This window comes from Bubalus kerabau, chromosome 22, assembly GCF_029407905.1.
Source record: "Bubalus kerabau isolate K-KA32 ecotype Philippines breed swamp buffalo chromosome 22, PCC_UOA_SB_1v2, whole genome shotgun sequence".
Classification (NCBI taxonomy): domain Eukaryota; kingdom Metazoa; phylum Chordata; class Mammalia; order Artiodactyla; family Bovidae; genus Bubalus; species Bubalus kerabau.
In genome coordinates this window covers 46,778,529-46,791,258 of record NC_073645.1, presented here as the reverse complement: position 1 = coordinate 46,791,258, position 12,730 = coordinate 46,778,529, and the positions used below count along the sequence as shown (strand labels likewise).

Below are 12,730 nucleotides of genomic sequence, written 5' to 3'. Positions count from 1 at the left end.
CCTAAGACAGAACCAAAATGAAATTTCAGAGAGCAAAAGCACTAACAGAAATGAAAGTATTTTTGACAGCTTTATTAGCAGACTGGGCTTGGCTAAGGAAAGAACCTCTTAAAGATACATCAATACAAAACTTCAAATCCAAAAAGAAAAGATAACATGGACAAAAAAACAGAAGAATAACTGTGGGACAACTACAAAAGGTACAACATGTAACGTTACAGACAGTAAAGAGGGAGGAAAAAAGTAACAGGAAGAAATACTCGAAACAGTAAGGACTGAGAATTTCACCAAATTAGTGTCAGACACCACACCACAGATTCAGGAAGCTCAGAGAAAACCACGAAGGAAAATCGCCAGAAAAACCACACGTAGGCATACCATATTAAAACGACAGAAAATTAAAGAAAAAAGTCCTGAAAGACGACAGAGTATAAAAAACACCTACCTATAGAAAACTAAAAGAATTATAACCAACTTCTCAGAAACTATCCATACAAGCAAGAAGAGAATAAAGTGAAATATTTTTTAAAATTGAGAGGAAAAAACCCCACCAACCTAGAATTCTATACCCTGTGAAATTATCCTTCAAAAGTAAATGAGAGGACTTCTCTGGTGACACAGTGGAGAAGAATCCACCTGCCAATGCAGGAGACACAGGTTTGATCCCTGGTGGGGGAAGACCGCACACGCCGCAGGGCAGCTAAGCCTGTGCACCACAAGCCCCGCGCCTGCGCCCTAGAGCCGCGCCACAACCACTGAGGGCCCTGCTCCCAGAGCCTGTGCTCCACAAGAGAAGCCACCACAAGGAGAAGCGCCTGTGCTGCAACAAAGAGGAGGCCCCTCTCGCCACAACTAGAGAAAGCCCGCGCGCAGCAACAAAGACCCAGGACAGTCAAAAATAAATCTTTTCTTTTTTTCAACTAAGATAGAAATACATCCTTTTTCAGACAAAAATGGAGGCAATTTGTTGCCAGAGACCTGCTTCATAAATATTCAAAGAAGTTCTTTAGAAAGAAGGAAAATAACACAGATCAGAAATTTTGAACTACATAAAGGTCTTGATCAGCATCAAAAAATAAATTGAAGATAAAACTTGTTTTTACTTTTAATTGACCTAACATCTATTCAAAATAATAGCAACAATATATTAAGTGTAAAACTTGATACATAGAGAGACACAATACTAAGCTACAAATCATATTTCTAAAATAACTGATTTTTCCCATTTATATTACTCTCACTTGGCTCTCTATTTGGATTGACATGTCGATAAAAGACAAGTACGATGTTCCATCTTGAGCACCTGAGTCAGTTCACATCACAGGTACTCAACAGAAAAGCACAGATACCACCACAAAAAAATGGCCTATCTTGAAGTGATGGGGGAGGGGTTTAAATAAAATTACTTTCTCCATTCTCATTTAGATATTTTATACAATGTAAGAGAATGTCTCATCCCACTTGATTTGGATTTATAAGCAAAGGAAATCCTAGCCAAAAAAAGACTGATTTAAAAGGAGACTGCACAAGTGACATGCTGGCCTTCTCCTTCTACCTTCTAATAGTAATAGCCATATATAAGACCCCAGTCAACAAACTGGTCACAACTCAAAACAGTCACCATTTTAATGCTTATTCCGTAAGGCTAATATATTTGACCCACGTCACCGAAGCTCTGAATCTATGGCAACACATCCTCCCTCCCCATCTGATAGCCTTCATTCCCTTCTCCATCCTATCTCCACCTCAAGATACTGAAAAAGACCTCTGTGTGATCACTATAACCCTTGCAGCTTCCTCCACCTTAACTGTAAACCATCAGGTGAAGACCCTGTATGGCAGGGATGGAAGAGGTGGTACCAAGAGAGACATTATTTTCAGAAGCCTGTTCATATGCTGGCTGAAATATCCTTTTAGAGTTAAGGCCTCCGTTCCTGAAAGATCTGCTGCAACAGCACTTACCGTGGCTGCACCTTAAGACCCAGGCCTTCCCCACTCTACCAGCCATCAAGCCCAACCTCAGAGTATGCCACTCATCTGCTTTCACATTAAACTTGGAGACTTCAAGCGACTCAAAACTGGAATTTCAGTCCTAACATTAGTTACCACTGCTGAAATTTACAGTACACTTTCAACCTTACAACAAAGGCAGGATATTACCACCAGAGGAAAGACTCTAGGGTTGCCTGTTTTAAAGGACTTGCAAAATGGTAGATTTACCAAAATCCAGATCTAGCTTTCAGGCTGAGCACACCCAAAAAACAGATCCATCTTTCCAGGGCAGACACACGTTAATCAAACCTACAAGGCAGACCTATAAAACCACAGTACCCCAAACGACTATCATCCTCTCGGTGTGGGCAGGCCCACATAAACAACCAGAGCATGAGGATGCTGTCTGATGAGCACGCCACCCAATCCAGAGAGGTGAGACAGGATGGACACTTAATGGCATCAGGCTTACCTGGCCTGATGAGTCCACACCACAAAAGGAACGGTATTCCCCACAATACCAAATCAATCCACAGCAGTCTCCCTCCTCTAAAGGGCACAAAGTCCTCTTCACTGGACAAAGGCTAAATGACTAAACCATCAGATAACTGAGTCCACGTTGACTTTCTTAGATGTGGTAATGAGGATGTGATTGGGTAGTAGAATATCCTTGTTCTTAAAAGATACAGGATAAAACACTGAAGGAGAAAGCATCACGGTGTCTAAAACAAATTGTTTCTGCATTAATATATAGAGATGGAACACATACAGAAAAATGTTAACCATCAACAACTGATCAAGCCAATGAAGGAGGAGAGGCTGGGGTCCACCAGACTGATTTTAACTTTTCTGTGGATTTGAAAATTTGCAAAATTACAAAAATGTGGTCTTAAGAGTATCTGTCTCAGGAAGAAAAATGTGTAATACATAATATAATATCTTAAACTTGAACAAAAATACGAAATAATAGCTACTTTAATATATGAGCAAAGACCTTCCTATATTTAATAAGACCACTACCACAAATTCAAATGTTTGTTTTAAAGCTTAGCAAAACATATAAAACCACTGTGATGGTCAAAGTGTCTCAATGTCTAAAACCAAAGCTTCCCCCTCCCCCAGCTTCCATAAAAAAAAAAAACAACAGACAAAAAGCATCCAACCATTGTAAGGATAGGTTTCAGCTAGTGCTCTCCTGGATTTCCAAAGGGAAGCATGCCAGCTCACCAATGTGAACAGTCGTGCAGGCTGTCATGCAGGGCTTTCCGAAGCACCGAGTCCTTGTCGTAAATGCCCCAGGTAGCTTGTAGTACTGAATCCAGTAAGCAGTCTCCTGCAGTCCGGTTCCAAAGTGCATACAGTCGACTGTCCAAACGGGTAGCCAATTCCAATGACCAGTTTATAATTGGAGATTCTTCTTCTAACTCTATGAGGAATTTAACATATTCATATAAAACATCAATAAAGGAAACTGAAGATGATTCAAATAAATGGAAAGATATCCCATGCTCTTAAGACTCGAATTAATATTCTTAAAATGGCCACACTACCTAAAGCAACCTACAGATTTAAGGCAATTCCTATGAAATTACCCAAGACATCTTTCACAGAACTAGAAAAAATAATCCTAAACTTTATATGAACCATAAAAGATCCAGAATTGCCAAGGCACTCTTGAGAAAAAAGAACAAAGCAAGGGCTTCCTTGGTGTCTCAGTGGTAAAGAATCTGCCTGTCAATGCAGCAGACATGGGTTCAATCCCTTATCTGGGAAGACCCCACATGCCATGGAGCAACTAAGTCCGTGCACCCCAACTACTGAGTGTGTCTGTGCTCTAAAGCCCAGGAGCTACAACTACTGAGCCCAGGTGCCACAACCAGAGCCCATGCTCCACAAGACGAGAAGCCACCACCACAAGTCCACACACCACAACTACAGAGTAGCCTCTGCTCTCCACTAGAGAAAAGCCCGCACAGCAACGAAGACCCAGCACAGCCAAAAAATAAATAATATTTTGAACAAAGAACAAAGTAGGAGGTCCAACCCTCCCAAACTTCAGATAAGATTATAAAGCTACAGTAATCAAAACAGCATGGTATTCAGAAAAAGACAAAAAAAAAAAAAAAAAAGACACACGGCTGAGTGGAACAAAACAGCCCAGAAATAAACTCACACACCTATGGTCAATTAATCTTCAACAAAGGAGGTAAGAATATATAATGGGAAAAAAGCCTCTTCAACAAGCAGTGTTGGACAGCTTCATGTAAATCAATAAAGTTAAAACACATCTTCACACCAAATATAAAAATATGCTCAAAATGTTTAAAGATTTAAATATATGACATGACATCATGAAACTCCTAGAGAAGAACAAAGGCAAAACATTCTCTGACATAAACTGTACTAATATTTTCTTAGGTCAGTCTTCCAAGGCAATAGAAAAAAGCAAAATAAACAAATGGGACCTAATCAAACTTAAAAGCTTTTGCACAGCAAAGGACACCATAAACAAAGAGAGATGACACTGTTCGGAAGGGAGAAAATATCTGCAAACAATGCAACCAAAAACGGGCTTAACTTCTAAAATATACAAACAACTCACAGGTAACACAACCACAGAAAAACCACCCAACCAAAAAATGGGCAAAAAGACCTAACCAGGCATTTCTCCAAAGACATACAGATGTCCAAAAGGCACATGAAAAGATGCTTAACAACGCTAATTATTAGAATTATGCAAATCAAAACTACAATGAGATACCACCTCACAATGGTCAGAGTGATAATCATTTAAAAGTATACAAATACAAATGCTGGAGAGGGTGCAGAGAAAAGGACCAAGCCTCGTGCACTGCTGGCGCAGCCAATATGGAAACAGTATGGCAGTTCTTGAAAAAATTTAAAAAAAATAGAGCTGCCATATGATTCAGCAATCCCACTCCTGGGCATATACCTGGACAAAACCGTAATTCAAATAAACAAACGCTCCTCCTATGTTCACAGCAACACTATTCACAACAACCAAGACATGGAAACAATCTAAATGTCCCTTGACCAATGAATGGATGAAAACATGTGGTGCACATGCACAATGGAATACTACTCAGGCAGAAAAAAGAATGAGATAATGCCATTCGCAGCAACATGGATGGCCTAGAGATTATCATACTAAGTGAAGTCGGAAAGACAAATACCATTTGATATCACTTAGAATGTGGAATGGAGAAGGCAATGGCACCCCACTCCAGTACTCTTGCCTGGAAAATCCCATGGACGGAGGAGCCTGGTGGGCTACAGTCCATGGGGTCGCTAAGAGTCAGACACGACTGAGCGACTTCACTTTCACTTTTCACTTTCATGCATTAGAGAAGGAAATGGAAACCCACTCCAGTGTTCTTGCCTGGAGAATCCCAGGGACAGGGGAGCCTGGTGGGCTGCCTTCTATGGGGTCACACAGAGTCAGAGATGACTGAAGCGACTTAGCACTAGCAGAATGTGGAAGCTAAAATATGACATAAATGAAATTCTCCAGGAAACAGATTCACAGACACAGAGAACAGACTTGTGGTGGCCAAGACTGGTGGGGGGATGGAGTGGAAGTTTGGGGTCAGCAGATGGAAACTAGTATATATGGAACAGATAAACAAGATCCTACTATATAGCATAGCGAACTATATTCAATTATCTGTGACAAACCATAATGGAAAAGAATATAAAAAAGAACATATGTTGAAGTATAACAGAATCACTTCGCTATATAGCAGAAGAAATTAACAATATTGTAAATCAACTATACTTCAATATAAATAAAGACGCAAGTAAGTAAATAAATGTAACATGTTCAGTTTCATTCTTCTGCAATTTAGAAATATTCTATTTGGAAGAAAGAAAGAAAGTGAAGTCACTCAGTCATGTCCAACTCTTTCCAACCCCATGGACTGTAGCCTACCAGGCTCCTAAGTCCATGGGATTTTCCAGGCAAGAATACTGGACTGGGTTGCCATTTCCTTCTCCAGGGGATCTTCCCGACCAGGTATTGAATTCCCACATTGCAGGCAGACACTTTACCATTTGCGCCACCAGGGAAGCCCTTGGAAGAAAGAAACTATTCTCTAAAGTGTTAAAAAATGTACATGTAATATGCTAGTAACAGCTACAAATTTTGATCAATTGAAATATCAACTATTGAATATCAACTGAAATATAAAATATTTTAAGTAATGGAAACATCTTGAGGCCCTAGAATAATGTATTTAATTTTTAAATTCTTTATAATTTATTTTCTTAAAATGTTTATTATGAAAAAATACTCATCCTAGAATAGGAAACACAAAACCAAGATTTTAAAACTTTTATACCTTTATTCACTCTACCACAGTTATGAGCTGTAAATGAGCTGTTTTAACAGCATAATACAATACTGTTCTTAAGGACTTTATACATTTTCAGTTTAAAGTACTAATAAAATATGATGACTATACACCAAACTACTCCAAAGCTTACAAAGCAGAGCAAAACATTTATTGAAATCACTAAAAATTACATTATACTCATTAGTTTCATGCTTACCTTTTTGAACATCTCTATCAAGCACCTCATCAAATAATTTTTCTTGGACTGTTGGAGGCAAGTCTTCAATATCTACAAAGAAAAACCTTATTTAAAAAGATCTTTAAATGCCTCATAACTTAAAAAATTTGATGCCAATATCTAACAGTAACTTCCTCTAAAATAACTCCCTTTCCACTGAAGACTGTCAAGTAGCGTCTTTTAAAAAACATGCATGTATCTCATGAGTTGTGTATATGAGGTGCAGAATACTTCCTTTCTGTACTTCATTATCAAAACTGTGACCTATCTACAAATAGTAAGAAGAAAAGCATCTGAACCAGTAATAATAATCAGCTATTATCAAAAAGGCAAGAGATAACAAATACTGCCAAGAACGCAGAGAAAGGGGAACCCCTGTGCACCACTGGGTGGGAATGTAAACTGGAGAAGCCACTATGGAAAACGTTATGGAGGATCCTCAAAAACATAAAATTATCATATATGATCCAGCAATCTCACTTCTGGGTATACAGACAATAGAAATGACAAACCTGTATCCCCATGCTAGCTGCCATGTTACTCAAAATAGCCAACGTACGAAAACAACCAATGGGTGAATAAATATAAAATAGATGGGTTACTAAGCCATGAAAAAGACAGAATTGCGCCGTTTGCAACGTATAGAAGGGCCTTGGAGATGCTATGCTATGTGAAATAAGTTCAACGGAAGAAGACAAATACTGCTTGGCATCACTTACATACAGATCTTAAAAAAAAAGATGGGGAGAAACTGGCTAAAGTACAAACTATAAGCCTTAAGATGAAGAAGGAGAGGACTTAATGTAAAGCATAGTGACGATAATCAGTAACACTGTACTGTACACTTGAAATTCTCTGAGAGAACAAAACATAAATGTTTTCACCCAAAATATAAATAGATAAATACAAGGTGAGGTAATAAGTGTGTTAACTAACTAGACTGGGTGGGGGTGGGGGGATCCTTTCACAATTTATTTGTGAATCAAATCACCATGGAATTCTCTAGGCAGAATACCGGAGTGGGCAGGTCGTCCCTTCTCCAGGGGATCTTCCAAACCCAGGGATCAAACCCAGGTCTCCAGCATTGCAGGCTGAATCTTTACCAGCCAAGCCACAAGAGAAGCCCAAGAATACTGGAGTGGGCAGCCTATCCCTTCTCCAGCAGATCTTCCCAACGAGGAACCGCATTGCAGGCGGATTCTTTACCAACTGAGCTATCAGGGAAGCCCCAAATCACCACAATGTGTATCTTAAAATCTTACAATTTTCTATGTTAATGACAACTTAATATAGAAGAGCAACAGAGGTCTCTGATACTCAGGTTAAAATAACAACAGACAAATTTTGTCTGTTTTCTGCCGCCCCAGCCCAGCCACGCTCAATCTCTGCTCAGAACTGTTTTTACAGACTTTAGAATCTTCTTATAAAAGTCAATGAACCCTTCCTTTTGGCACACAAATTTCTGTTTTTCTCACCTTCCTGAAATTCTCTATGCTCTATTCGGTTTACTAATTGAGTAGTCTAGAATAAAAAGCATGATTACCCTACAACATTTTTTTAAACTACAGAACTATTTTCAATTCAAAATAAAATCTAATCACTCAGTGTAATAAGTTTAAATATATAGAGAGTGCATTTGAAATGAAATTTGTCCAATTTTAAAACACGTTGTAATTTCCTATCATTTTGTAAATACCTCTGCTCACATCTTAATATAAGCTTAAAATAGAAAGCTCAGAACACTCAAAACCAAAATTTAAGTTTTACTTAGAAACTCTAGGTGTTCAGTGCATTTACTCAGTGTCAATTGAGAAAAACAACCTAGAAAACATTTCACTTGTCACGGAACTGGAAAATAAAAACTTGCTTCACAAATACAGTAGAAATTAACATAATGAGTGAAGTAAAGTAATGACACTTTCAAAAGAATACCAGTATCTTTGATGCAAATAATTTGTATCTACCCATCAAAAACCCATGTTCTGACCTTATCTCCTAATATCAGGTAACCAATAGTTATCTAATTTAAAAATAATAAACACATATGAAAAGAAAAAGAAAAAAGCTGATTCATAACACTCTAAAATAAAGAGAAAAGGAAATGGATAAAACAGATTCTTACAAATATCTGAGGCCCACAAAGAAGTCAGTTATTTCCAGCTGCTGTCTTCCCCTCAGCTCTATAGCATTAGTTTATAAATGGCCTATATACTGATTACTTTCAGTAAAACAGGTCAAGTTGTATCTATAAGATAGCTACCATCTACTAATAGTGGCTATCTGTTTTCTAACAGAATCATTTTCATTCAGACACTGGAAGAATATAATAAAGTGGAAATTTGTTTTCACAAAGAGATTTGGAGTTACCTGCTGGCAATGTAAATGTTACAAGGTCAGTTAGGAAATAGCAAGCAAAGTCCCCCTTTCTCTGGTGAAGAGAGGCAGCGATCTCACGACGGATCTGCTCTGTCAGTTCAGGACACACCATTGCAGGAATACACTTTGCAGCTTGTTGAGACACCTTAAATACAAAAGAAACTTTCTTCTACATCTCATTCATCATCACTGGAAGCAGAAATCAACAGCATTAAAAAGAAATTACCAAAACTTTCCAGTAACTTAAGGTGTTTTTATTTTAAATATATGAGATATTGGTGTTATGTCCTCAACAGTATATGAGTATATATCAGTACAACTTTCCTGGGAAACAGTGATAAAAATGCTTTACCCTCTCAATTCAGTAATTCTACTTTTTAGTGGTGTTTATCCCAAGGAAATATACCAACAAGCACATAAGAATGTATGTAAGACAGAGCTATTCACAAAAGTTCATCACAGGAGAGGGAATGAGTACAGAAAGCAAAGTAAGAATAACCATCAGGCCCCTAATAAAAACATTCTTAAGCAGGGAATTCCAGCTCACAGAGAAAGAGGAAAGTAGAAGCAGGATCTTAGTTCTCCAACCAGGGATCAAACCCACACCGCTTGCAGTGGAAGCATCTTAACCACTGGACCACCAGGGAAGTCCCTATAATTTTGTATTTTTTAAAAAGCATCTGGCTTCCCCAAAGAGTAGAGCCGACAACAAAGCTCTGAAGTAGTACAACTCAACAGGAATGAAACCTGAGCAAGAACTTTCCTGTCCTTTTAAAATGATGAACAACAACAAAGGATGAAAAGGCATTATCTTACATTTAAGTTGTATTCCTCTGTGGAGCTCAAGAAATCTATACACAGATAATCCGGAAACCCAAGGTGAGCATCCATCTACTCGAGAGGAGATGAGTCTGCTGTGACCCTCCACTCTCACTACAGCCGCAGCCACTAACCTGGGCAACCTTCACGAACAGACTTCTAGTAACAAGCAGGGCTTGGAGCAGCAGATCTTCCAATAAAGCCACACACAAAGTTTTATGATACTGTCATCTACGTAACATACGTAGACACACTTAATTGTAATTACTACTGAGGTAAGTGACGGAGAAGGCAATGGCGCCCCACTCCAGTACTCTTGGCCTGGAAAATTCCATGGATGGAGGAGCCTGGTAGGCTGTAGTCCATGGGGTTGCTAAGAGTCGGACACGACTGAGCGACTTCCCTTTCACTTTTCACCTTCATGCATTGGAGAAGGAAATGGCAACCCACTCCAGTGTTCTTGCCTGGAGAATCCCAGGGACGGGGGAGCCTGGTGGGCTTTCGTCTATGGGGTCGCAGAGTCGGACACGACTGAAGCGACTTAGCAGCAGCAGCAGCAAGTGAACAGAGTTTCAAACACCCTGTATACCCATGACAACCATCAGACATCCCCTTCTGAAAACACCTGCATGAACATTCAGTTCTAAACATCACTGGCCAGGATTAACACTGACGGTGAAGTTGTCACCACACCTGAACTCCACGAGCCCAACCTAAGCAACAAACTGTGGAAAAATAGTAAATATTTTCAGAATATAACCATTTCTCAAGTAACAGCATTAAAATGGATCTCAAAAGTAAACTCAAAAATAGCTTTCTCAAAACTGCTAACCCTCAGCCCCTCTGCAAAATCCTGGGGAGATTTTGAACACTGAACACCTCAGAAGAAACCTTAGAGCTAGTGACTGACTGCTAAACCTCTCCTCCTGCCACCATCCTTAAGCACTTGCCCCTGAAGCCTGCCCCTTATCTCCTAGCCTCTTCAGCCTCATGACTCTCCATCAGCTCCTTAGCCTACTAGCTAATTTAGGGCCCATGAACTTGGGAAGGGTCCATGAACTAGAACAGGAAGTATAATTAAATTTAAATCCTTCATTTTACCTGCCTACATTTAAAATGCATGTTCTTATACATCACAAATTTAATATTCTGTCAACTACATATTTCAATGTAACTGATTTCCTTTGCAAACCTATTTTCTATTTTATATATTTAAAAACAACAGTTTGAAAAGCAGTCCATTTATTCCACCAGACTACAAATAGGGCTCATGGTTTAAAATCCAATTAAGTAAGCCCCCAGCCCCAGACACACATTCCCAAAATGTAACGCTCTCCTGTTCTCATCCCCAAAGGCCCTGGCTGGCTCCGTGCCCTGTCTGCAGACACAGCCCTCAGCCCAGACTCATGCTCTCCCCATCCCAGTCTCCCTACTGGCCCCTTCGATTCTGTCCTGTGGAGTACCCACACCAGAGAGACGAAATTCCACCACCGATTCTGTTCTTTCCCTAGAACAAGCGTCCTCTCCACCTCTCCCATGGCATGTGCCAGGGCTGGTCCACGTGTACCACAGAACATGGCAGAAATGATGGAGTATCACTTCCTACATTAGGCTACACAGAAAAGACACTGTGGTTTCCACCTCACTCACTCTCTCACTCTCTCTCCCTCTCTCTTCCTCACACTCTCTCGGCTCACTTGCTCAAGGAGAGACCAGCCAGCACATGACACGCAGCCCTACGGACAGGCCCACAGGACAAGAATCTGAAGCCTCCTGCCAACACCACGTTGAGTGTACTTAGGACCACAGCCTCTAGCCCCAGTCAAGCCTCTTGACAACAGTAGCCCTGGCAATCTGGAACCTCATGAGACCTTGAGCCAAAATCATTTAGCTAAGCTGCTCCTGTATTCCTTACTCTCAGAAACTGTGATGACAAGTGTTTGTTGTCGTAAGCTGCTAAGTTTTGAGGGGATTTGTTACCCAGCTGTAAATAAATACACTGGGGTTCTACTGTCTTCCACACTGTTAGTCCTCAGAATGCTCTTAGGAGGCTGATGGCTTACACCAGTCCCTCCAGAACCTTCTCAGAGACCTCTACCAGCTGGAGAGGAACCCGCTGTTGCTGCTGCTTACTTGCTAAGTTGTGTCCAATTCTTTGCGACCCCACAGACTGTAGCCCGCCAGGCTCCTCTGTCCATGGGATTCCTCAGGCAAGAATACTGGAGTGGGTTGCCATTCCCTTCTCCAGGGGATCTTCCCGACCCAGGGCTCAAATCCACGTTTCCTGCATTGGCAGGCGGACTCTTTACCACTGAGCCACCTGGGAAGCACACCACTAAAGACTTGCATCTTGGTTCACAGCTGCCTTCTCCTTCTTGTCTCCAGCCACCACCAGCAACTATGACTCCACACGCCGTCCCGTCTGATACACAACTGGGTGTCACAACACAAGTGCAGCCAGACCTCACGACACTACAGAGACCACCTCGAACTGTCCCATCCCACGCTGCAGAACACCAGTCTCTCCAATCACAGAGCCACCTTCCAAACAGTCCCCTCCTCCCTTATCCTCTGTAGTGTGTCAGTCACTAAGTCGTGTCCGACCATTTGCGACCCCACGGACTGTAGCCTGCCAGGCTCCTCTGTCCATGGGATTCTCCAGGCGAGAATACTGGAGTGGGTTGCCATTCCCTTCTCCAGGGAGTCTTCCCAACCTGGGGATCGAACTCAGGTCTCCTGCATTAAAGGCAGATTCTTCACCATCTGAGCCGCCAGGGAAGCCCTGTCTTCCTTCAGTAAGCCTGCCCTGTGCTTTCAGCACGACTGTTTCTCAAGGCCTACCTTGCCCCTGGTTTAACTGGACTCTTAGCAAACTAAAAACAATGGCAAGCTGTCTCAATCATGCTCCTACCTAACATTCATATTTCTTAACCACTCCTCCCACTTTATGCTT

General features: G+C 40.8%; 1 protein-coding gene across 3 annotated transcripts in view; it reads right to left on the bottom strand.

Annotated features, from left to right (window-relative positions):
* ZRANB1 (zinc finger RANBP2-type containing 1) overlaps nt 1-12,730 on the bottom strand; it is a 73,672-nt gene that overhangs the window by 7,514 nt on the left and 53,428 nt on the right. For all 3 annotated transcript variants that reach the window (XR_008707265.1, XM_055560881.1, XM_055560882.1), the window contains 3 exons: nt 8,950-9,103; nt 6,562-6,633; nt 3,220-3,418 (listed from right to left, as the gene is read on the bottom strand). Coding sequence is in view for 2 of the 3 variants with exons in the window: in XM_055560881.1 (XP_055416856.1) it covers nt 3,220-3,418; nt 6,562-6,633; nt 8,950-9,103 (425 nt within the window). In the remaining variant the exon portion in view is untranslated. The remainder of the gene's footprint in view (nt 1-3,219; nt 3,419-6,561; nt 6,634-8,949; nt 9,104-12,730) is intronic.